The 26,455-nt window shown below is 45.3% G+C and overlaps 2 protein-coding genes across 2 annotated transcripts in view; both read left to right on the top strand.

Annotated features, from left to right (window-relative positions):
• The window catches only part of POLR2A (RNA polymerase II subunit A), a gene marked incomplete in the record, with an annotated part of 2,048,627 nt that overhangs the window by 1,340,468 nt on the left and 681,704 nt on the right, over positions 1-26,455 (top strand).
• Positions 6,141-7,136, top strand: LOC122806537 (thioredoxin domain-containing protein 9-like). The gene has a single exon (XM_044077037.1). The coding sequence runs from the start codon at positions 6,182-6,184 to the stop codon at positions 6,860-6,862; it is 681 nt and encodes a 226-aa protein (XP_043932972.1). The 5' UTR covers positions 6,141-6,181; the 3' UTR covers positions 6,863-7,136.

Genomic DNA, 26,455 nt, shown 5'->3' with positions numbered 1-26,455 from the left:
TTTTGCACACTTTGGATATACATAGGCAGTTGCGATATTATTTGAGCAGAACTAAAGGGTTCAGGCAGTCTCAGAAGTTATTTGTTTCTTTTGCTTTGGGTTCTCAGGGCAAGCCTGTGTCAAAACAAACTATTTCTAAGTGAATTGGGTTTTGTATTGCTTTCTGTTATTCCCATCATGGCAAGGAGATTCCAGCTGGGATTAGGCCTCATTCCACTAGGGCTACTGCCACTTCTACAGCTTTTTTAAGGGGGGTGGCAACTAAGGATATTTTGGAGGCAGCTACTTGGAGTTCAGTGCATACTTTCTCTAAGCATTATCACCTTCCACTTTACTCTAAATCGAGGGCTGGTTTTGCCACTGCAATTTTACAGGGCATTTTGGCAGCGTCTACTGCATTGTTGTTTTGCCATCCTCCCTTATCTCTGCTTTGGGATTCTACCCACGTGTAAGGACTGCAGCAATGTGAGATGAAGAACATAGTACAGTTTTGTACCTACCATAAATGTAGATGTTCGAAGATCCACATTGCTGCAGTCCAATTTACCCTCCCTCCTTCCCCTCTGTAGTTAGAGGCGGTTGTGTGGTTTGGGTTGTACATATTGTGAATTTTGTATATTTTGTACATATGGTTAGTATAAGGGTGGTTGGTTGTTTTTTGCTGTCTTTTGGTTTTGACCTTTCTGTTTAGGGTCTTCTGACATCTGGGGCAAGAAAAGACTGAGGATATGACGTCGGTCATGCGCATTTGTACCCTGACGTCCTGATGTCAGTCTTAAGCGCCTTGACCGACGTCAGCCTAATACTTTGATATTCGGGCCGACCGAGGACAGCGGACTATCCAAGTGTAAGGACTGCAGCAATGTGGATCTTCGAACATCTACATTTATGGTAGGTACAAAACTGTACTTTATGGTGAGTACATAACTAACTGATATGCATACCCAAATAAGCACATTAATGAACACGCCCACAGTATCATTTTAGAGCAGTTTTTTAATAGTTGCATGCATACACAGACATGCTTAAAATAGTGTTCATATTTTCACACAGTTGTATTTAAAGTAATGCATGCTTACCCCTTGCACCCATGACTTCCATTTTCATTAAGTTAGGTGTGCTTACACATTTGCAAAGCACAAGTACATAATTTTTTTAAGACACTTCCCAGACTACTGTTAAACTATTTGCTACAGTTCTACACATAATTTCTCCTCTGTCGTACATCTATTGTTCAGCATCCTCTTGACTAGACAAGGCAGTCACTTTCTGCAACTGATGCCATCAAATATTTTGTTATAAGCAGTCGTTGCCTTCTTGTTGCTTCCGGCATGTGCTTAGGGTGTTTCATGCAGTAGCAATTAGAGCAGTCATTCATCTTTTGCTTGTAAAGAGCTTAAAGTTTTTAGGTCAGGTGACTGAGCTCATTTTTTACTTTGTGGACCATGCTTACATGCACGTTGTGCTTCATTGTTTGAGTGCAACAAGCAAAGCACAGTTTACATTAGTTTTTGAAATGTTGGGAGGTCTTGTACTGCAGGGCTGTGAAGCACTATGGACCAGTACTTCAGGAAATTAGATGTCTGATTCATATGACTATGATCATATGTCATCATTTGTTAAATCAGTTTACAGCGCTTCATTTGTGAATTGCAGAAATTAATATGTGCAACAGTAGTAGAAGAAAGCTGTTTCATAGCTGGATCTAATAAGCTGGCCATGTTTGCTGCAGAGGATCTCTAGCAGGGAAGTGTTTTTTAATTTTGGGTAAGACTGCAAAGTAAAACTGTTTAGCTTCTTGAAAAGTTTGTTTTATTGTACCTTTGATATAATCCATATTATAATACAACTGTGTTTCGACATCAGGACCTATACAGATTTCACTGTCTTGCAAGATAGTCTTATACTTCAAAAAAATGTCAGTGGTAGTTAGATTGCCCAGAAACTGCCTATCAGTTGGTGGTCTGAGTACCCTACTAGCGTATACCTGTAGCAATTTCTGGATGTTATTGTGCAAAGTGAGCAATTTGTTTTCCTTTCTTTGCATTTGCACGTAGAATTTCTACAGTGGTTCAGTGGCATACTGCAGGAAAAGGAAATACCAGCTTATTGTCGTGGGTCTGCATTCTCTGTGATCCACTTTAACAGTCCGTTCATAGGACAATGAAGTAGGATCTTGGGCGGGCCACGAGGCAAATTTCTTTTGATGCCTTTTGACAAACTTGGCCATTGAGTGGGGGTATAACTGATAATTTTGAGAGGTTCAGTATCCACAAACTGCATACTCTTAAGCTTTTGTTGATGCTGTGCAGTGCTGGAAAAGTGACGCATCTGATATTGGTTCCTCCACAGGTACAGCCATTGTCTTTACACCAGATTTAATGCACAAGTCTGCAGTGTGCATAAGCAGCCCATGTTGAAAATGTGGGAGTTAAGCTCTTTTAGTTTTGGTAGCACAGAATTCCATTTACCAATCATGGATGCAGCCATTGCCTGAAGAATAAGCCACTGTGTTGCTCACAGGAATGTTAATCTCACTGTCTCATTTACAGTCTTAAATGGCTTGTGCCAGTTTCACTGACACAAGCAGGCATGTTGAAGAGTCTGGCATTTTCATAGGAAATTCGTAGGATCATAGGAAGTTATTAGGCTAATGGCCTTGGGGCCCTTTACAATTATTGCCAAGTTCTACCCTTATTTCCGTGATCAGTGCCTATTGCCCCTGTCCAAGAGGGACACAGGTGGAATCCCTGAGGTGAATTTACAGATGTTCTTTGTGTTTCACTGTTGCAGTCATCACATGTTGGGTTATCTGCTTACAGTAGCCCTCATTTGACCTGATTATCAAAGTCTTGGGTCCTGCGTCGGTTGCTGTCTCATCTTCCATGATATCAGCTAGGGATATAAACCATGCAGCCGATGCCATTGCATCAGTCTTTCTTGCCTTGCCCGAAGCAGTTTGCAAGTGCCATTCGTCCGACTCCTGAAATTTTCGTTTTCGAGTTTCAGAACCGAAGTCTTCAACTAAGTACCCCATTGGGGAACCTTTTTCTTGCTCTAAACCGATGTCAGTAAAAGTTAATTGTATTTCTTGTGGAAAGCAAGTACCTCATAAAGATTTTCATTCATATTGCATTCCTTGCTTAGGCCCTGACCACGACGTACCTCACTGTCAGTTTTGTGCCTTATTTAAACTATTCGTCTGTTTATTTACGCTTCTAAATATTTTGGTACTTGGTTCAATTATCCAGATATGGCTTTGGTAAGCCACCTGACTACCGACATTCCAAAAAAAACAGATAAAGACATACCGCATAGGTCCAAAGCTGCCAACGACGCTTCTAAGCTAGTCGCCAGTTCGCCGGGTACTTGGTGAGGTGCTTTCGCAGCCCCTGATACCCACTACTTCAAATTCACAGGCCTCTACTGAGACCCATTCGGAGTCCGGTATGCCACAAGATGCTTCAACTGTGGAACCTGCGGATGTCTCCGCCTTGGATGGGTCCGGAGCCGCTGTGCAGGCACCGGCTTCTGAGGGTGTATTCAGGCCTACTGACTTGCATATTAAACCAACGCCATCTTCTTCAAGGCCTAAAACTCTATCCATGCCTAGAAAACCGACGAACAGACCATATGGTCAGGCCTCTCTGCCTAAAAAATAAGAATGGCTGAAGACCTTATTACTCTAATCAGGGGAAGCCAACTCTTCCCCCTCTGAGACCTAGGACTGAGTTTCCTTATGATTCTTCTGATCAGGAATCTAAAATTTGTTTCCTCTGACCAGGATTTACCCTTATCTACCTATGAGGATTCTGATGCAGGGAACTCCATTCCCTCTGCTTCCCCTCCAGTGGATTTCTCTTTTGATGAAATCGTGCTTACCCTCAGGGAGCATTTTCGCTTGGAAAGCCAGGATTACTCTGACTCCAAAAAGAGGCTTAGGGATTTCTTACTCCTGCCTCAACACAGGCCTTTAGCTATACCTCCTGTACTGGACATTGTTGATGCCTTCTCGGAATGTAGCCTGGCGCCTGACTACCTCCTGCTCCCAGAAAACCTGATGGGTATTACAGGGATGTTCATCGTGTTACACTGCTGCAGTCATCACACTTGGGTTATCCTGCCGTCAGGCGGTCCCGCAGTTGGCCAGAGTTCCAAAGTCTTGGTCCGGCGTCTGTTGCTTCTTCCTGGCGTCAGTGCGCCAGGGGTATACAAGATGCATCTGACGCCATTTTCTTCAGTCTTTCTTGCCGCGCGGTTTTCGAAGTCGAATTTCAGATCCGAAGTCTTCAATAAAGCTAAGTACCCCGTTGGGGAAACTTTTTTCTTACCTCAGACCAATGTCAGAAAAAGTTAATTGTATTTCTTGTGGGAAGCAAATACTGCATAAGGACTTCCACTCTTACTGTATTCCATGCCTAGGCCCTGATCACAACGTCACTAGTTGTCTGTTTTGTGCCAGGTTTAACAAACGCACTATAAAACGACGTTTTGATTTTGCTTTGCACTACTTTGGCCGAAGGTTCAATTATACAATGCCGTCGGAACCACCGACCGGAATTCATAAAAAACGCAAGGACAAGGATAAAGACAGGCATCCGAGGTCCAAAACTGACGGAGCCTCTTCTAGGCCAGTCGCCGGTTCTCCGAGGTGCTTTTGCAGCCCCTAACACCCGCTACCTCAGAGCCACAGGCCTCCTCAGACTCCCACGTGGAGACAACTAGGCCTCTGGAAACTCAAGGTATTGAACTCAAGGTATTGGGCCTACGGAAACTAATCCCTGAGATGGGTCCGGAGCCGCTGAGCAAGCATCGGCTTCTGAGGGTATTTTCAGACCTTCACAACTTACCATTAAAGCAACAGCCAAGACAAAAACACCATTAAAAACATAGAAGCAAGTACAGCATTCTCCTGGACAGTCTTCCATGCCTAAGAAACAGATGCTCAAAATGGCCGAAGACCTCATTACTCTAATCAGGGGTTCCCATCCCCCTCCTGAGAAAAGGCCTAGGTAGGATGCAGACTGATTCCTCTTCAGACCATGGATGCTCTACCCCCCCATTGAGGACTCTGATGCTGAAGAATCTATCCCTTCAGCCTCTCCTCCTGAGGATTACTCTTTTGGGGAAACTTTACATACCATGAGGGAGCATTTCCATTGGGAAAGTCAGGATTATTCAGAATCCAAGAAAAGGCTCCGGGACTTCTTTTATTGCCTCAGCACATGCCCCTTGCTATTCGCCTGTGTTGGATATTGTATATGATGTGTTCTCTAAATCCAGCTTATCTCCTGATTCTTTGCCCCCTGCACCAGCCAAGCCAGATAGGTACTACAGAATCCCTGACTCTCACAAGTTTCTTTATAAAACCCCTTCTGCTGACCCAGAAACCATTTCCCAGGGTCCCAAAGGGGTTAGGGCTTCCATTGCAAAAAATCCAGTCCCCTCTGACAGATTCTAGAGCATTGGATAGATGGGGGAAGAAAATTTACACTTCTGCCACTTTAGCAGTAAGGGCTTTAAATTGCCAGTTTCACATGCTTAAGTACCAACAGTATTTAGTGGCTCAGTTAAAACAGAAAATGCTTACAAGCTCACAGAAGCTACTGACTATAAAGAAATGCAGAATTTATTGCATGCAGTTGAACAGGTGGGAAAACATACTCTGCAATGTTGTTTTGATTCTTTGGAGGCCTCTTGTAGAGCCGCAGTTTACAGGTTCTGTGATTCGAAGACATGCTTGGTTAAAAGAACAGAGTTTACCTGACCATGTTGAGGCAAAATTATTGGATGCTCCTTTACAGCATGATACCTTGTTTGGTGTTAAGGCAGAAGAGGTGTTAAAGAAAATGGAGGATAAAGCTAAATCTATGCAAACAGTCAAAGATTTCTTACAGGTACAGCCACCTCAATTTAGCAGAAGTTGGCCTACAGGCCACAGAGAGGCAGGTACAGACGCCCAAGAGGCGGGGGGTGGGGGGGGGGGATTGCACTTTTTTCTCAAAATTGGCAACTTGGAGAATTGGAGAACTTGGAGCATTGGAGAACTTGATGGCTTCAGTATAAAGAGGGAAGAACCAAGTCTTTCCATAAGGAAGGCCAGTTTGTTCCTTTCCAGAATCCATATTAGACAAAGCAGTGTTATGAAGCAGTCCTTTTCCAGGATTACGGGTTCAGCAGGATGGCAGCAGATACCCCAGTTGACCTAATTTCAAAAGTGCTGGAGCAGCAGGTGCTTCAGTCTGCCCAAATAATAGAGGAACAGCTAGATGCCGAGCTCAATAAACTGGAACAAATGGATGAAGATGAGTTGGAAAGGCTTAAAGAAAAAAGACTTGAATCTCTGAAGAGAGCTCAGCAACAGAAGCAAGAATGGCGTGCCAAAGGGCATGGTGAATACAGAGAGATTCCAAGTGAAAAAGATTTTTTCCAGGAAGTTAAAGACAGTAAAAACGTGGTTTGTCATTTTTACAGAGACTCTACTATCAGATGCAAGATACTTGACAAGCATTTAGCAGTTTTAGCTAAAAAGCACATCGAAACTAAGTTTTTGAAACTTAATGCTGAAAAAGCCCCATTCTTGTGTGAGAGACTGCGTATAAAAGTCCTTCCAACTCTAGCACTGTTGAAGGATGGAAAGACCAAGGATTATATTGTTGGCTTCTCTGACTTGGGAAACACTGATGAATTTACAACGGAGACTTTAGAGTGGAGACTAGGGTGTGCTGATATCATCAGTTACAGTGGAAATTTGATGGAGCCTCCATTTCAGACTTCAAAAAAGCCTGGGACAGGCATATTTAAAATAGAGAAAAAAACAATCAGAGGAAAAGCATACGATTCAGATTCTGAAGATGACTGAAGACTATGCATTACCTGTACATCTTCATGCATTTCATTAATTCAAATATGTGCTGCACTTTCTCCTGTCATTTTTCGTATGAAATGTTAATTTATAAATGCCCATAATACATATTTTCATAAAGACTTTTTGTACATTAGTTCAGATTTAGAGAATGCTCATTCAGACATGTTTGCTGTTGGCAGAATGTGTAACCCTTGATGCCAGTAGCAAATATAAGCTATTAGAGGGTGGCCTAATGGTTAAGGTGTTTGCCTTACAAACACAAGGTGCAGGGTTTGAATCTCACAAGGGATAATTGGCTAGGCTTAAAATAGCTCGCAAGGGTAGTTAGCCTAGTACTAACCTATGAACCTAATCACCCAAGAGAAATGGGTTCTGAATATTGTGTCGCAAGGTTACAGGTTCCACTTTCACACTTTTACCAAGGCTAAAAGGAATGCTAAACCTGCCACAAAATCAATGGGCAGAGGCTCAAAAACAAATTTCAGCCCTCATGGACATGAGAGCTATTCAAAAAGTACCACAGCAGGAACAAGGACAAGGATTTTACTCAACTCTTCCTGGTCCCCTTAAAGGACAAAGCCTGGAGACCCATACTATACCTCTCAACTCTAAATACTTACCTGGATGTTCCGAAATTCAAAGTGTTGACACTACAGCAACTTCTTCCCATGCTGGGCAAGAAGGCATGGCTTGTTACTTTGGACCTCAGAGGCATACCTGCATGTCCCTATCAGACAAGATTGCAGAAGATACCTCAGATTCAAAGCTGGTACAATGCAGTACCAATTCTCTGCACTGCCCTTTGGCTTATCTACTGTGCCCAGGGTCTTTACAAAGCGCCTGGCACCAGTAATTGCATTTTGCAGACAAAAAGGAATTCAAATATATCCATACCTGGGCGACTGCCTCATTCAAGCAGAGAGAAAGGACATTCTTCTAAAGCATCTGGTGTTTGTAAAAAGGTTGCTAATTTCTCTAGGGTACACAGTAAACGAAAAGAAATCAAAAACTAGTGCCCTCACAACAGATATTCCTGGGTGCCAGCTTGAATGCAACGGCCCAGATGGCTTATCTCTCACCAGACAAACAGGGGCAACTTACTCTATATTTTCAATTGCTGGCAAAAAAAGTCCAATCTCCCTGCAAGAAAAATTCTGCAGGCCCTGGGATTCATGGCATCCTGCATACTACTAATTCCATTTGCCAGACTGCATATGAGGAAATTACAATGGTACCTAAAAAGTGTTTGGACTCAACGCTCTCACAGTTTAGAAACAGTTTAGAAACAGTAATACCAATGATTCCCTGCCTACAACAGGAGTTTCGATGGTGGGCACAGGCATGTCACCTCAACAAGGGTCAGCCTTTCCCTCTACTCACAGCCAGGCAGAGACTAACAGATGCTTTGGATTACGCTTGGGGAGTACACATGGCAGGAAAATGTATTCAGGGCAAGTGGACCACAGACCAAATGCATCTTCACATCAATCAAAAAAAGATGTTGCCTACAAAATGCCCTAACAACTTTCAAGGACCTTCTGCATCCAGAACAATTATTATTAAAGACAGACAACACCACAGTAATGTGGTACATAACCAAGCAAGGGGACACTCATTCTTATCCCCTATGCGGGCAAGCCATGACCTTGTGGAACACAGCTCTAACTTATCAAGTTCATCTGCAAGCACAATTCCTGCCAGGAAAGAAAAATACTCTGGCAGACCTAAGCAGAAATATGGACCCTCACGAATGGAAATTGACTCCACAAATCTTCAGCATGGTAATGCAAAAATGGGGGTGCCCAGACATGGATCTTTTTGCCTCCCCACTGAATTGCCAACTACAAAAATTCTGTACAAGGACTTACCACTCACAAGCATGGAAAGTGGATGCTCTTTCGTTCAGCTGGAAAAGCCTAAAAGTTTATGCCTTCCCACCACTGCCTCTCCTTTCAAAGGTACTCCTAAAAGCCAGACCAGAAAAATCACAGATGATCCTGATTGCTCCAGACTTGGCCACGCCAGCACTGGCACCCAATCTTAAAGAACTTAGCTCAAGGCCCACCATGGATTTTGCCTCAAATTTCACACTTTCTGACTCAACAAAACAATCAGATCCTGCATGGTCAGCTCAAACGCCTAAACTTGGCTGCATGGCAGATTCATTAGTCAAATAGGCAACACCATTCTCTAAAGCGGTTATGGATGTCATTTTGGAGGCCAGGAGGCCTAGCACCAGGAAATCTTACTCAGAAAAATGGAAGAGATTCTGTGCCTGGAACCAGGCTCAAAGCCTTGACCCTCTTGTCCCAAGCATTCCTCAGATTTTACAATACTTAACTGAGATGCTGGACAAAGGCCTGTCCTTTATTAAGATCCCCGCCTCTGCCATTTCAGCTCATTACAACATGAATCCTCCATTATACTCTCATCCCTTGCTAAAGCAGTACCTCAGAGGGGTTAAAAACAAGACCACCACAGAGAGCACCAACTTAGGACCTCAATTTTGTTTTGGAAAAACTGACCTTGCCACCTTTTGAGCCAGCCAATACAGCCTATCTAAAATTTTTATCATGGAAAACAGCTGTGCTCCTGGCAGTAACTTCAGCACGAAGAGTCTCGGAGCTACAGGCATTAATGGCAGTGGAACCTTTTATAATATTTCATCAGGACAGGGTTTCTTTAAGGACAAACCCTACCTTCATGCCAAAGGTGGTATCTAGTGTGGCTCTTAACCAAACCATCCATTTGCCAACTTTTTATCCAAACCCCCAGAATAAAGGGGAGAACTGCATTCTTTGGACATACACAGGCAGCTCCGCTTCTACTTGGACAAAACAAAAGCTTTCAGGAAAACTAAGCAATTGTTTGTAGCATATGCTGCAGGATCACAGGGCAAGGCGATCTCAAAGCAAACTATTTCCAAATGGATAGGACACTCTATTCGTTAGTGCTACACACAGCATGGAAAAATCAGTCCTTAATAACATTAGGCCACATTCTACCAGAGCAACAACCACTTCAGCAGCCTTTCTCAGAGGAGTACCAACCAAGGACATTTTGGAGGCTGCAACTTGGAGTTAAGTGCACACCTTTACCAAGCATTACCACTTGCCTCTTTACTCTAAATCCAGAGCAGGATTTGCCACTGCCGATGTCCTTCAAGGATGCATCTGCAGTCCTTACATATGGGTTGTCCTGCCTCAGGCAGCCCTTTGGTCGGCCGGATTCCAAAGTCTGGGTCCGGCGGCGGGTGATGTCTGCCTTTCCCCATCAGAGCCTGGGTATAAAGCGTCAGCCGACGCCATCTTCCTCAGTCTTTCTTGCCGCGTGGTGCCCGAAGCAGAAGCAGTTCACAAGTGCCGGTCGGCCAGCTCCTGTAACTTCAGCTACCGAAGACTTCAAAAGCTAAGTACCCCGTTGGGACTCTTTCTTGCCTCAGCCGATGTCAGATCAAACGCTTAAAGTTAATTGCTTAACTTGTGGGAAACAAATACCTCATAAGGATTTCCATTCTTACTGCCTCCCCTGCCTAGGCCCAGACCACGACGTCTCGGCCTGTACAGCCTGTGCTTCCTTCAATCGACGCACTCTTAGGCGTCGGGCGGAGTTTGCAGAGGAATTTTTTGGGGCTAGTTACTGTTAAAATATGCCGTCGGAGACTCCGACTTCTCATTTAACCAAAAAACGGAAGGACAAGGACTGACACACGCGGACCGTGGTTCCGGCTGAAACCACGCCTAGGCCTACCGCGAGTGTCTCTGTGTCTGCTGAAACATAGTCCTTGGTACTTACAACCGTCGAAACCGCACAACCAACAACCTCGGCCCCGGAGGCTTCCTCTGAGTCGGTTATAGAATTTCCCTCTGAAACCGGTGTTCTGGAAACATCCGACACCATTTCTCTAGACAAAACTACGCCAGCACGTGGAGCAGCCAGGCCTCCTGCATCCATGTCCATAAAGGCATTCACAAGGGCTAAAGCTGCTAAACAGCCAAAATCTCTGCCTCCCAAGGCTATTCCTCAGGGATCCACTACCGATTCACAGATTTTAAGTTTAGCTGAGGACCTTATTTTCTTAATTAGGGGCTCTCAGCCACATCCGGACAGGGGCTCTCAACCTCCCCTAGACAAAAGGCCCAGGGTTGAGCCCACCGATCCCCAGTCTTCTGATGAGGCCTCAGATGGCTCTGCTCTATCAGACTACCAGGATGAGGCCTTTACGGCCTACGAGGATTCTGATGCAGAGGAATCTATTCCCTCGGCCTCCCCTCCTGAAGAGTTGTCCTTTGGGGAGACCCTTCACTCCATGAGAGAGCATTTCAAATGGCAGGGCCAGGAATTCTCTGATTCCAGGAAGAGATTGAGGACTTTTTTGCATTTACCTCAGCATAGACCTTTGGCTATTCCTCCTATTTTGAATGTCATTGATGATGTATACTCTGAGTCTAGCATTTCCCCTGACTCCCTTCCTCCGGCTCCTGTCAAACCCGATAGGTACTACAGGGTCCCGGACTCGCAACATTTCCTTTACAAGGGTCACTCTGCTGACCCAGAAACTATTTCCCAGGGCCCTAAAGGGGTTGCAACTGCCACTACTAAAAATCCACTCCCTTCTGAAAGGAAGTCCAGGGCTTTAGAGAGATGGGGTAAAAAAGTGTATACTACTTCCACTCTTTCTATGAGGGCATTAAATTGTCAATTCCATATGATACAGTACCAAGAGTATTTGTTAGATGAATTGCATAAAAAACTGTCTTCGCCTGTACCCCTAGATCGCAAGGCACTTCAGGATCTGGTACATAACTCCCAACAGGTTAGCAACCATTTCTTGCAGTGTGGTTGATGCATTGGAAGCTTCATGTAGGTCAGCAATGACAGGTGCAGTCATACGTAGGCATGCTTGGCTGAAGGAACAAACTCTGCCAGATCATGTTAAAGCAAAGCTTCTGGATGCGCCACTGGAAAAGCAAAAGTTATTTGGCTCCACCGCTCAGGATGTCTTAAAGAAATTTGAGGAAAAGGCTAAATCTGTACAAACAGTCAAAGAATTTCTCCAGGTCCAACCACCAAGATTCAGCAGAAATTGGCCTTCTATGAATTGGTCCTTTCTAGACAGAGAGATTTCAAAGAGGCAAGAACAGGCGTGCCAGAGGTAGAGGGCAAGCTAGAGGCTCCTACAGAGAAAGTCAATGGCAGCCTCCTAACCAGAGAGGTAGTGCAGGACCTACAACTGCTGCACAAGGACAGACTCAATGACTTTACCTTGACCCCGCCAACCAGGGCTCAATTGGAAGCACCTTTGGGCGGAAATTGGCACAGTATTACAAGGGACAAATGGACACTGCAAATAATAGACAAAGGATACAGGTTCCATTTTCATACATTACCAAAAAGAAAAGGCATGCCAAACCTGCCACCGAATCAAAGGGCAGAGGCTTTAAAACAAATTTCCAACCTACTGCAAATGAAAGCTATCGAAACGTTCCTCTTGCAGAACAAGGCCAAGGATTTTATTCCAGACTATTCCTTGCCCCAAGAAAAGAAAAACAATGGAGGCCTATTCTGGACTTGTCCGCACTGAATACTTATCTCATTGTGCCAAAATTCAAAATGCTGACCCTACAGCAACTCCTTCCCATGCTGGGCAAGGGGTCTTGGCTGGTAACTCTAGACCTCAAGGAGGCATACCTGCATGTCCCTATCAGACAAAGTTGCAGAAGACACCTCGGATTTCTTGCAGGTTCAGAGCATTATCAATTCTCAGCATTGCCCTTTGGCTTATCTACTGCACCCAGAGTATTCACGAAATGCCTGGCATCAGTAATTGCACACTGCAGACTTCAGGGGATTCAAATATACCCATACCTGGACGACTGCCTTATACAAGCGGACAGCCAACAAAATTTGGTAAAACAGTTGAATTATGCCATCCGCCTACTTCAGGCCTTGGGATACACAGTCAACATTCGCAAATCAAGACTTGTTCCATCCCAAAGAATAACTTTTCTGGGTGCGAAACTAGATACAACCTCCCAAATGGCTTTTCTCACAGAAGAAAAACAGACAACTACCGGATTATTTCGAAAATCTGACAAAACAAACCCAGCTGACTGCAAGGAAAGTCCTGCAGGCCCTGGGTTACATGGCATCTTGCATTCTTCTGATTCCACAAGCAAGGCTGCATATGAGGAAACTACAATGGGTACCTAAGGAGTTTATGGTCTCAGCACAGTCACAGCCTAGAAGCTTTGCTACCACTCATTCCATGCCTTCAAAAGGAATTTCTGTGGTGGGCTCAAGCCAGTCAAACATGGGTCTGCCCTTCAGCAAACCAATAATCAGCCAAACCATTACAACGGACGCTTCAGACCATGGATGGGGAGCACACATGGAGGGCAGATGCATTCAAGGACTATGGTCACAAAGAATTGCGCATGCACATAAACCAAAAGGAAATGCTGGCAGTGATGCATGCAATCGAGGCCTTCAAACACTTTCTGCATCAAGGCCACCTGCTAATAAGGACAGACAATACCACAGTTATGGGTACATAAACAAGCAAGGAGGTACCCATTCTTACCCTCTTTGCAGGCTGGCAATGAATCTTTGGGAACTTTCCCTAAAACTCAATATAGAGCTGCAATCCCAGTTTGTGCCAGGAAAAGACAATGTACTGGCGGACAGCCTAAGCAGAAATATCATGGATCCACACGAATGGATGCTGCACCCAGACATCTTCCTTCAGATAACACAATCTTGGGGGAGGCCGGACATAGATCTTTTTGCCTCCCACCACAACCATCAGCTGAAGAAATTCTGCTCAGGGGCATACCACCCACAAGCAAGGAAAGTGGACGCCCTCTCTTTCAGCTGGAATAACAGTATATGCATTTCCACCTCTTCCTTTAATGACCAAGGTCTTACTGAAGATCAGGACAGAACAGCCAAAAGTGATTCTGATAGCTCCAGACTGGCCAAGACAGCACTGGTATCCACTGTTAAGGAGCATGTCACGCACAAAACCGTGGCGTCTACCACAATGGCCACTTCTTCTGACACAGTACAATTACAAAACTCTGCACTCCAGCCTAAAAACCTTGCAGCTGACAGCCTGGAAAATACCTTGACTCCTCACCAGGATAAGCTATCCAAGAGAGTGAAGGATATCATCATGGAAGCTCGCCGGCCTTCCACAAGAAGGGCATATTCAGCAAAATGGAAAAGATTTCGCACTTGGAACACCACAAAGGGCCTAGATGCGACAGTGATGAACATTGCACATATCCTGGAATACTTGCCAGAAATGCTCCACAATGGCCTTTCTTACTCTTCCATAAAAATTCATGCTTCAGTAATTTCAGCAGAATACAACACTGATCCACTTGTCTTTTTTCATCCTCTGCTAAGGCAGTTTCTGAGAGGAATTAAAAACATCAATCCTCCAAGGAAACCACCAGTGCCTACATGGGACCTTAACTTCATGTTGGAAAAATTAACTCTGCCTCCCTTTGAACCAGCAGCATCTTCAGAACTACAGTTCCTGTCTTGGAAGACTGCCTTCCTTCTGGCCATAACCTCAGCAAGGAGAGTATCTCTGTTGCAGGCCCTCATGACAGTACAACCATTTCTTTTTCATCAGGACAGAGTCTCATTGAGAACCAATCCTTCATTCATATCAAAGGTGGTATCCAGGGTCTCATTGAACCAAGCTATTCACCTGCCTACCTTCTTTCCAAATCCACAAAACAAAGGAGAGAAACTTCTGCATACCCTGGACATTCACAGACAGTTGCACTACTACTTGGACAGAACTAAGACTTACAGAAAAACTGACCAGCTATTTGTAGCATATGCTGCTGGTGTACAAGGAAAAGCAATTTCCAAACAGACAATTTCAAAATGGATAGGGAATTGCATTCGATTCTGTTACTCTTTTCATGGCAAAACTGTGCCAGCTAACATTAGACCTCATTCCACCAGAGCCACAGCCACCTCCACAGCCTTCTTAAGAGGGGTGGCTACCAAGGACATTTTAGAAGCTGCTACATGGAGCTCCGTGCATACATTTTCCAAGCATTACAACTTACCCTTATATTCCAGATCCAGAGCAGGCTTTGCTACGGCAGTCCTGCAGGGCATTTTAGCTACGCCATCCTTTTCCTAGATCCTACCACCCCCAGCTTGGCTATGGTATTCTACACATATGTAAGGACTGCAGATGCATCCTTGAAGGACATAGTACAGTTTTGTACCTGCCATAAATGTAGATGTCAGATAGGTATGCATCTGCAGTCAGGTTTTCTCTCCCTCCCTCCTTCTCCTCTGTGGTACTTCTTGGGTACTTATCCCTCTTCTAGGTAGCTGGGGTTATCTATTATGGTGTATATTACTGTGCATGTTTGGAATTTTTTGCATCTCTCCAAATTTAGCCTTCCTTAGAGGGCACCTGGCATCTGGGGCAAGAAAAACTGAGGAAGATGGCATCAGCTGACGCTTTTATACCCCAGGTGCTCTGACGTCTGGGAAAGGGCGACATCAGCCGATGCTGGACCCAGACTTTGGAATCCGGCCGACCGAAGTGCTGCCTGTGGCAGGACAACCCATATGTAAGGACTGCAGATGCATACCTATCGGACATCTACATTTATGGTAGGTACAAAACTGTACTTTCTGCAGGACCTCATAGCCAATCCTAACTCTTTATAGACCAACCACCCAACCTTAGCTTTGTGATTCTACCCAAGTGTAATGACTGCAGCAGTGTAACAGGAGCATAGTACAGTTTTGTACTTATCATAAATGTAGATGTTAGTGTTCACACTGCTGCAGTCCAGGTTACCCTCCCTCTGTCCTAGCTGGACTTATCTATACCTTTCTGTCGTATACAACCTTTGTGGTGTATTTGCTTGTAACTGAAGGTATTGTTTTTATTGTTTATATATTGTTTTTTTAGCAATATGTATTGCCTACCTACTTGGGGGCACCTGACATCTAGGGCAAGAAAAACTGAAGAAAATGGCATCTGATGCATCTTTTATACCCCTGGCGCACTGACGTCAGGGAAGAAGCGACAGCAACTGATGCCGGACCAAGACTTTGGAACTCTGGCCGACTGCGGGACCGCCTGATAGCAGGATAACCCAAGTGTGATGGCTGCAGCAGTGTGAACACTCGAACATCTGCATTTATGGTAGGTACAAAACTGTACTTTCCTGAAGTTCCTTTTTAAAAATCCTACTGCGGATCCCGAGACCATTTCACAGGGACCCAAGGATATTAAGGCTACTACTGCCAAAAATCCTACCCCCTCTGATAGAGATTCCAGGGTGCTGGTATACACTTCTGCAACCTTGGCCATTAGTGCCTTAAATTGCCAGTTTCATATGTTAAAGTATCAGCATCATATTATTGGATTGCTTAAACACGAAATGATTCCTGATTGTTCTGAAAATAAAAATTTACTGGATTTAATGCGTTCTGCTGAACAAGTTGGAAAACATACTTTGCAATGTGGTTTTCATTCATTAGAGGCATTTTGCAGGGCTGCTGTCACTGGATCTGTACTTAGAAGGCATGCTTGGCTTAAGGAGCAATCTTTGCCAGATCATGTTGAGGCTAAATTGCTGGATGCTCCCTTAAACCAAGACCGCCACTTTGGCAACAAAGCAGTATTAAGTAGTACTTAAAAAGATGGAGGAAAAAGCTAAATCTATGCAAACTGTTAAAGATTTCCAGCAAGTACAGCCTCCCTGATTTAGTAGGCAATGGCCCTCTAAGAATTGGTCCTTTCCTGCCTCTTCAGGCCTTCTCAGTCCAAACCCAGAACCAGCAGAACACCCAGGCTGCAGTCCCAAGGGACTCGCAAGACTAAGCAGTGGGGTGGCTCCCACATCCAAAGCAGGAAGTAGTAAGACCCCCCCTATGGTAAACTGTCTCAATGACTTGACTTTAAATCTTCCAAGCCCTGCTCAACTGACTGAACCCTTTAGGGGGCAAGATTGCCCTGCAGGCAAAAAATTGGGAACTCATTACCCAGGACAAATGGGTTTTAAATAGTTTTCCAAGGATACAGATTCCACTTCCACTCCTTACCAACCCCAAACGGTTGACCAAATCTGCCCCCGAATCAGTGGGCAGAGGCTCATAAGCAAGTTCTCTCCCTTTTAAGCATCAGGGCTATTTAACCTGTCCCAGAAGAATGGGGACAAGGTTTCTACTCGAGATGTTTTCTGGTACCCAGAAAAGATGATTCCTGGTGTTCTATCCTGGAGCTGTCTATCCTAAACCCTTTTTTGGTAATCCGAAAATTCAAGACGCTAACTCATCAGCTGCTTCCTATGCTAGGCAAAGATGCCTGGTTGGCAACACTGGATTTAAAGGAAGCCTACCTGCACATCCCCATAAGGGAATCTTGCAGAAGATACCTACGCTTCAAAGCAGGCTACTTGCACTTATCAGTTCTCTGCACTGCCCTTTGGCTTATCTACTGTGCCCAGGGTATTCACAAAGTGCCTGGCTCCAGTCATTGCTTTTTGCAGGGAAAGAAATATTCAAATATACCCATACCTGGATGATTGTCTAATTCAGGCAGAAAGCCAGGACATACTTTTTGAATCTGGCATTTGTAAAGAAACAGCTAACTTCTCTGCGGTACACCATAAACGAAATTAATTTTGTACCCTACCAGCAAATTGTATTCCTGGGAGCAAGCTTGAAGACTTCCCAGATGGCCTACCTCACGCGAGAGAAACAAGTTCGTTTGACAGCCTATTTCAAACTATTGGCCACAAAGACCTAGCTATCTGCAAGGAAAATACTACAAGCCCTGGGGTTCATGGCTTTTTGCATTCTACTAATTCCATATGCAAGACTGCTTATGAGGAAACTACAGTGGTATCTAAAAAGCGTATGGTGTCAACATTCACAGGATCTAGAGTCAATGATTCCTATCGTACCTTGTCTACAGATGGTTCCTGCCTCCAAAACATGGGAATGCCATTCACTCTACCCCCTGCTGCCCAAGCCGTAACAGACGCATCATATGCATGGGGGGCTCATTTGGCAGGGAAGTGCATTCAGGGCAAATGGAACTTAAGTCAAATGCACCTGTATATTAATCAAAAGGAAATGTTAGCTGTTCAGAATGCTCTGACAGCCTTCAAGGACCACATTCTTCCAGGACAATTAATGGTAAAGACAGACAACACCACTGTTATGTGGTACATAAGCAGGGGGTGTATCCATTCTTACCCCCTCTGCAGACTAGCCATGGCTCTGTGGAACACGGCCTTGATCTACCAAGTGCACCTACAGGCTCAATTCCTGCCAGGAAAGCCAAGTACACTGGCAGACCTAAGCAGAAATCTCAGGGGCCCACACGAGTGGAAACTGGAGCCAAAGGTATTCAACATGTTGGGAAACAAATGGAGCCCAGAGATGGACCTGTTTGCCTCCCCCCAGAACTACCAGTTGGACAAATTTTGCACAAGGACTCCCCACAAAACGAGCTTGGAAAGTGGATGCCCTGTTCTTCACATGGAAATTCCTTTCAATTTATGCCTTTCCCCTTCTGCCTCTCCTACTAAAGATCAAACAGGACAAACCAAGGGTTATACTGATTGCACCAGACTGGCCATGCCAACACTGATACCCCCTCTTGTGCAGTGTCACTGCTGGCACCATGGCACCTGCCTCAGATCCCTACCCTGTTGTCCCAGCAGGAGGGCCAGATTCTGCACCCACAGCTTCAAACCTTGAACCTGGCAGCCCAGCTAATTACCTGATCTCTCCATTACCATTTCCCAACCGCAGTCTTCTCCGTGCGTCGAACAGCCCCTGGATGGGCAGGCCTTTATGAAAGGCCCGCTGATTGGTTTCCTGGCCTTATGTCAGGGCCTGATCCCCAGTCCTCTACGGGCTCTACCCCCAAGGGAGCAATCCCTGACAACCCCCCTGCAGGAGAGTATTCTTCAGAGGATGATGATGAATCCCTCACCTACTCACAAATGCCCCCCCCCCCCCACGTGATATGCCTCCCCAGAGGAGGAGTCCAATGACAGATTCTCCAGGTGAGGATCTCACTTTTGAGACCATCACTAAGATGCAAGATTTCTTTAAATGGGATACAGCCAAGTCACTGAAACTCAAGATATTGTGAATTACTCCAATTGGAGTCTCCTAGCCCTTCTGCTGTGCCACTTGTACATGTTTTTCTGGATGCATTCATGGCTGCTTCTAAAGAGCCTGATTCACAGCTCCCAAGCATCCAGACAGATTTTACAAGGTGCCTGAGGCGGCAACCTTTCTCTAAAAGGCTCCTGCTCCAGATCAGGCAGTCATTTCTGTGACCATAGACAACTTCCAAATTGCTCCCCTCCACTTCTCTTCTGCCCTCTGTTAAAAAGAGCAGGATGATGGAACACCTGGGAAAGAAGGTATACACTTCTGCCACCCTGGCTGGAAGAGCCATCAACTGCCAGACACATGGCTAAATATGCCCTGGCTCTCATGGCAGATAAAACAAAACAATTGGAAGAACTACCAGATACCGCTGCTAAGGGGAAGATCTCTTCCCTCCCATGCTCACAAAACTTTCTATCAAGGGCAGCTACAATGATGTCGAAGCCTCTGCTAGAGCTGCTGCGTCAGGCTCGGTCATCAGAAGGTACTCATGGCCAAGACTGCAACCTCTCCCTAATGACATGAAATCCAAACACCTGGATGCACCTCTGGACAACAGTCAAGTGTTTAGTGCAGCAGCTGCTAATCTCTTCAAACCCCTCCAAACCAAAGGGAAAGATCTGCAGAAACGGACTTATCTTTCTCTCCAGTACCTCATTTTCAGATGAATTACCCATCAAAAACTTCATTTGTGAGAACTGGCAAGAGACCTCAGACAAAACACAGAAAGGAACACAAGAAACAGTCCCCATTCAGGCCTGCCTCCATCCCCATATTTCTAAACAGCCCTTTCAGGGAAAACCTGGTGGTCTGTGACTACCAGGCTCCTCCCTCAGATACCCCTCTATCTATGCACATTTTCCCTTCCTGCTTGGAAGCAGGTTAACAAGGACTCCTGGGACTTCTCAATCATAAAATAGGGATATGTAATGTCCTGGGAGGTTAGACCCACCCCAAAAGTCATCCATCACGTACTCTGAGACCAAATACGTCTCTTCCCACCAATCCTGCAAGAACTCATTGCTCAAGGAACCATTCAGGCGGTACCCACCTTGGCAAAAGGAAGAGGATTTTATTCAAGACTTTTTGGTCCCCAGAAAGGAAGGTCCCTGGAGGCCTATCCTGGACCTACCCCACCTCCAGCACATTTCTCTGAGTCCCATCTGTCAGGATGCTCTTTCTCCCTACTCTCCTACCCCCCTGATCTTTCCTCAGGCTTTCCTAGTGTCCTTTGACATAAGACCTACTTACAAATCCCCATTCACCCAGTCTTCAGGTGGTACCTCCGCTTCTCAGTGGACTCTGTGCACTTTCAGTTCTGTGCTTTACCCTTTGGGCTTTCTACAGCACCAAGGGTATTTGTAGAATGTTTGGCCCCAGTCGTTACATTCACCAGAACAAACTGAATACAGCTTTTCCCTTATTTAAATGTCATCTTAAGCCAGGCTCCCTAATGTTCCACAGCCATACAACACCTGAGCTTCATCTCCCTGCTATCGGGTCTAGGATTTACTATAAACCTCGAACAATCCTCTGATACCCTCCCAAGATCAGGTGTTCCTAGGGTGTTGAATTCTAACAAGGGAAATGGTGGCTTGCCAACCTCCAGACAAGAATGTGATGCTCATCTTATTACGAGGGATTTCTTACCCTCAAAGCCATCTCAGCCAGGTAATTCCAATCCTAGGGTTTATAGCCTCAACTGTCCCCATGGTAAGGCTGCACATGTGGAAGTTCCAGTGGTATCCAACTTCAGTCTGGAAACGGCACTTGCACCCACTGGAATTCATGATTCCCATGGTGCCATGCTTGAACAGGGAACTCAAATGGTGGATCTCCATGATTCTGAAGAGTCCGGGCCTGCCCCTACAAACCCATACCTCCCAACCAGGATCTCTTCACGGATGCCTCAGACACAGGCTGGGGTGCAACCCTAGGAAACTGGAGAGTGAGGATGGACCCACACCCAACAGAGGGAGCACATCAATATCAAGGAAATTTTCCAGGATCCCTTTCTGCTACGCATTCTGAGGTGGTACACGGACAGTACCACTGTGCTGTGGTACATCAACATGTAGGGGGGGGGTGAAATCCTACCTGCTGTGCAGACTAGCACTGCAGGCTTGGGAAATTGCGCTGGGGAAATAGATCCTTCTCCGAGCAGTTTATATCTCATCTGCAGAAAATGTGATGGCAGATTCATTCGGACCATAACCCTCTCGATTGGATGTTGAATAGGAACATGTTTCTGGACCAAGTCCATTGATGGGGTATCCCATATGTGGATCTGTTCGCCTCCCCCATGAACAGACTGCTCCTGATCTTCTGTTCAAAGGTACCTCACCCAGATGCTTGGAAGGTGGATGCTATCTAGATTTCCTGGAAGGGGATGTACACTTGTGCATCCCTACCCCGTTCCCTCTCATACAAAGAGTTCTTCTGAAAATTCAGAAGGAACAGCCTGAGATCTTGCTGGTGACTCCCTTTTGGCCAAGGCAGCACTGGTTCCCTCTTCTATTTCACTTAGCCAAAGGCAGTCACCACTAGTTACCCCACCAGATGGACCTACTCACACAGGGCAAGGAAACACTCCTACACCCACAACTGTCCACTCTGGACCTCACCCTGTTGGTGATAGGGTGCTGATTCTGTTCAGACACTGATTCTCAGAGGACATGATCCAGGTTCTGCAGGAGGCCAGAAAATAGACTACTAGAAAATCCTACCTGTCAAAATGGAAGACATTTCCATTGTGGTGTCCAAAAAAAAATAGCCTGCAACCACTGAGTAGAGCCTCCAGTGGTCCTGCCTTATCTGTGTGACCTTATGAAGTCTAGATTATCTTATTCCTGTGTTAAAGTACATTTGTTGCTATCTCTGCATGTCTGCCTTCAGTATCTCCTCTAGCTTCCAGGTTAGAAGTCAAACTCTTTCTGAGAAGAGTACTTCATGTCAGACCACCAAGGAACCCCCCCCCCCCCCTCAGGATCTGAACTTTGTCCTGGAGAAATTGACACTCCCACCTTTCAAACCAATCAAAGATTGCCCTGGAAGACTATCCTGGTGGCCATCACATCAGCCAGAAGTGTCTCGGAGCTCCAGGTTCTTATGGCAGACCCTCCTTAACTGTTTTCCACAAGGACAGGGTATGCTTGCTTACTAACTACTGTTTCATGCCCCGAATGGTCAATGAGCTGTCTTTAAATCAAACCACTAGTCGGACAACTTTTTCCCCCTCTCCACAGAGCAAGGCGGAGAGGATACTTCATTCCTCAGACATTCACAGACCGCTCCGGTATTACTTGGCCAAAACCAAATCCCTATGCAAATCTGTCAGGCTCTTGGTCTCTCACCTCCCAAGAGCCCTAGGTCAACCTGTTTCCAAGCAAATCATATCCGCTTGACTGATTCATGCTGTTATACTACTCATGGTAAGTCTCTCCCAGCCCCAGATAGGGCTCACTGTACCAGGGCAGTGTGTACCAGGGCAGTGTCCTCCTCCTGGGGCATTCCTTAAAGGATTAGACACTCCTGTTATCCTCGAAGTAGCTACATGGTCCTCTGTTCATACTTTCACTAGGTACTACAAGCTGGACTTTGTTTCTAGAGCCAGGGCAGGGTTTGTCAGAGCCATCCTCCATGGGTTTGTGGAAAGTGCTTCTGGTTCCCCTCCCCTTCCATAGGACAGGAGCTGTTGCACTTTCACTGTCATGAATACAGCAGCAAATGAATAGAAGGGCATAGTATTGTTGTATAAGAACTTGCCATAACCTTAGATGTCATTCTTTTCTATATGCTGCTGTATAGTTTCCCACCCAGCCTTCCCTCTCACTTGGCTGACTCCTGGAACACCTACTCATGAGTGGCAGACTCCAGCGGCATTCAGTTCTGAGGTGGATGCTTGCTGACGTATGCTTTATACCCGACGTCCATTTACAACAGGCGTCTGAAGAGGCGCAGGGCATCGCGTGCACCCTAGCGGTAGCATTAAACTTTTATATAACTGCTGGACATTCAAGATTTCACAGGAGCAAATTCCCTAATGTCATGAATACAGCAGCATATAGAAGAGAAGGACATCTAAGGTTACGGTAAGTTCTTATACAACAATAATTTCTTTGAACTACTCTGAGCTGCATTCTCCTTGACAAATCTCCTGTGATAAGGACTCCCTCTCACCAGACTTCCTTATTTCCTCCCTTTGGGGAGACTATGCATAACATGATGAAACACTTCGGCAATCCACACAGCACAGCTGGTAAGATGTTACATCTTGGAAATGAGTACCTCTGCCCCTTCTGCTATCTCCCAGTCTTTGAGGTTTTACAGGCTGCTTTTCAGTCCACTTCTGCACCAGATTCTCAGCCTCCAGCTCCTAAAAGACCAGACAGGTTTTACGAGTTGCCTGTTGACTTTGAATAAATTTTACAAGAATTCAGTGCCATACCCCTCAGCAGTATCTTTTTCTAGACACACAAAGCTTCTGCCCAGTGTTAATGCCCTGCCTGTGGACAAAGATCATAGGGTTAGGGATAAATGAGGAAAGAGGGTTTGCAACTATGCTCCTCTTGTTTCTAGGGCAGTTAATTATGAGACGGCTAAGTATTTGATCTCTGTTTTGGCCTCATTGAACAAAGGTATATTGGACCCTCCCACTGCAGAATCTAAGCAACAAGTGCAAGATCTTAGTTCCGCAGGCCACTCAGATTGCCAGGCTTAGCATTAAGTGCAGTTATGATGTGGATGCTTCCTCTAGGGCTGTTGCCACTGGATCTGTTATCTGCCGATATACATGGTTTTGCAATCAGCCTATGCCTGAGGATTTCAAATCTAAAATTTTGATTCTGCCTTGGGCAAAGACTGTTTGGTCCTCAGACAGCCAGACTGTTAAGCTGTCCAAGACCAAAGTAAGACGGTGAAAGACTGCAGGCAAATTCTTCTTTCCTCAGCTGCTAGATACCATAAGAACTACTCATCTAAATCTGCTTCCTTCATTAGAAGGGATCCCAAGACAGCTTGGAAATGAAGGAAACTCCCTAGGAAAAGCTACTCTGAAAAAAAATCCATATGGAACCTTCAGCTGTGAGGTCCCCCTGTGGAAGCAAAAATCTGTAAACTCCCTGTACTCCTCTTTCCCAAAGATTGTTGCTCTCCCTGGCCAGGTGGTAAGCTATTGTCACTGACAAGAGGGTCTTCTCCATCAAGGGTAGTTATGCCATGTCTCGGGAAAATAATCCCCTTCTAAAAGGCATACTTTATCCTTCTGAACACAAGATATCCCTTCTGGTCCCCCATTAATCAAGATCTCTTGAATCAGGACACCATCAAGCAAGTCCGAAAAAGACTTCGTGGGGAAAGGATTCAACTTCATGATTCCTCTAGTTCCATGGAAAAACGGCATTGGAGATCAATCCTAGACCTGTCTCTAATAGACCCTTACTTGAAGGTACCATCTTTCAAACTGTCTTGGCGTTCTTGCTTTCCCCAAGCTTTCTTAGTGTGAATAGATCTGAAGAACGCATACTTACACTTGTTTATTCATCCTTCTTGCAGGAGATTCCTCTGGTTTTTAGCATTTTCAGTTTACTTCTCTGCCTTTTGGTCTTTCCTCAGTTGCAAGAATATTAAAATTCTCTTGCTCGAGTAGTCATTTTCCCCTTCCCGGATGAATAACAGATGCATGTTCTATCTGCAGAAGCTGTGCTGCATCAATATTTCACCCTCCATCTCCTTAAACATCTGGGCTTCACTATAAACTAGAAATCTTACATGGTCCCTGCAAAAGTTCTGGTGGTCTAGGCTGAAGACTGGACAAAGAAAATGCATGCCTTCCTTCCCCAGGAGAAGGTTTAGTGTCTAGTTTTTTCCAAAGTCACTCCTCTGCAGTCTATTACTCAACAGGTGAGATTTGTGGCAGCCACCATCCCTATGCTTCCCCAGGCCAGACTTCACACAAGAAAAATCCAGTAGTACATTATGTGTGTGGTCCCAGCACTGTCACCCCCTGGACATCCTGATTTCCCCTCTCATGTCAAAAAGAAGCTGGTTTAGTGAAAGAGATGTCACCCACAACTCAGAGCTTCCATTCACACCACCACTTCCTCTATAGCAGGTTCACGCAAGCTTCAGACGAAGCATGGGACCATGGACAAGGATCACTGATTGCAGGGTAAATGGCAACCTCTATTTCTGAAGGAAATTAGGGCTCTTCTCCAAGCTCCTCATACTTTTGCCCACCTCTGGAATACCAGAGTACTCCTAGTGTGCACAACACCACAGTCATGTGGTACGTAAACAGGGAGGCGCCAGGTCTGACCAGCTGTGCAAGTTAGCACAGGAGACTAGGAACTTGATAGCTCAAATGGACATCATGCTCACAGCCGCATGAATCCCTTCTTAGGATAGTCTGCTAGCAGATTCCCTAAGCTACTTCCTGGGGGACCCTCATGAGTAAGCTTTGAATAGAAGAGTACTCCAGATCACCCTTCAGTGGAGCACTTCTGAGACCTCTGCATCTCCACCCAACCTTCTGTTCCCTCAGTTCTGCATCGGGGACCCTCTTCCCACAGCCTAGAGGATAGACACCTTTTCCTTCCAGGTGGCAGGGAGGTTTTTCTATGCTTTTTCTCCTCAGCATCTTCCAAACGTTCTTACAGTACAAAAAGAAGTACCCTCTTAATGGCACCATTTTGGCCAAGCCAGAATTGGTTTCCCCTGCCGTTTCACCTGACTGAGGTATTATAACTCTACAAAAAGGATTGCTGCTCCATACCCACCTTCCGTCTCTTCACTTAATCCATTGGATGATGGGATTTTAATTCCTCTGACATCTCTTCTCTGAAGAGGTTTAGCCCTACAGGAGGCCAGGAGATCCACCACTAGAAAATCTTACACAGCTAAATAGAAAACATTTTCCTTTTGGTGCTGCAGACATGGTCAGGACTACTGTAATAAGTTGTTGCTGTACTGTGATATCTCTACGAGCTACTTTAATGAGGTTTGGCCTACTTGTCTATTAAAGTTCACTTGTCTGTTATCAGTGCCTTGACTCCCTCTTAGCCCTCCACTTAAGTCTTGGGTGCAGGTCAAGCTTTTCCTAGAGTCCTGCATCTTAACCCATCTTGGAAACTTGTCTCACCCTTGGGAGTTTAATTTTGTGGTAGAAAAGCTTACACTGCCTCCTTTTGAACAACATCTTCCACTTCTGTATAATATTGTACTTGGAAAACTGTCCTTCTCTTGGCCCTTAATTCTGTCCGACGAGTTTGAGTTAAGTTTTTATGATTAGTCCTCTTCCTTTTCAGAAGGATGGGTTGACTGTTAGGCTAATCTTTCATGCATAGTGAATGACTTGTCCCCTCAATGAGTATCTACCCACATTTTTCCTCCAGTCCAAAACTGGGG

This window comes from Protopterus annectens, chromosome 7.part0 (assembly GCF_019279795.1).
Source record: "Protopterus annectens isolate FY-2018-M chromosome 7.part0, PAN1.0, whole genome shotgun sequence".
NCBI lineage: Eukaryota > Metazoa > Chordata > Ceratodontiformes > Protopteridae > Protopterus > Protopterus annectens.
The sequence above is the reverse complement of the archived record's forward strand: the minus strand, read 5'-3'. Positions and strand labels throughout refer to the sequence as shown.

Coding starts and splice junctions, on each gene's coding strand:
- LOC122806537 (XM_044077037.1), top strand. CDS start 6,182: ATGGCAGCAGATACCCCAGTTGACCTAATTTCAAAAGTGCTGGAGCAG.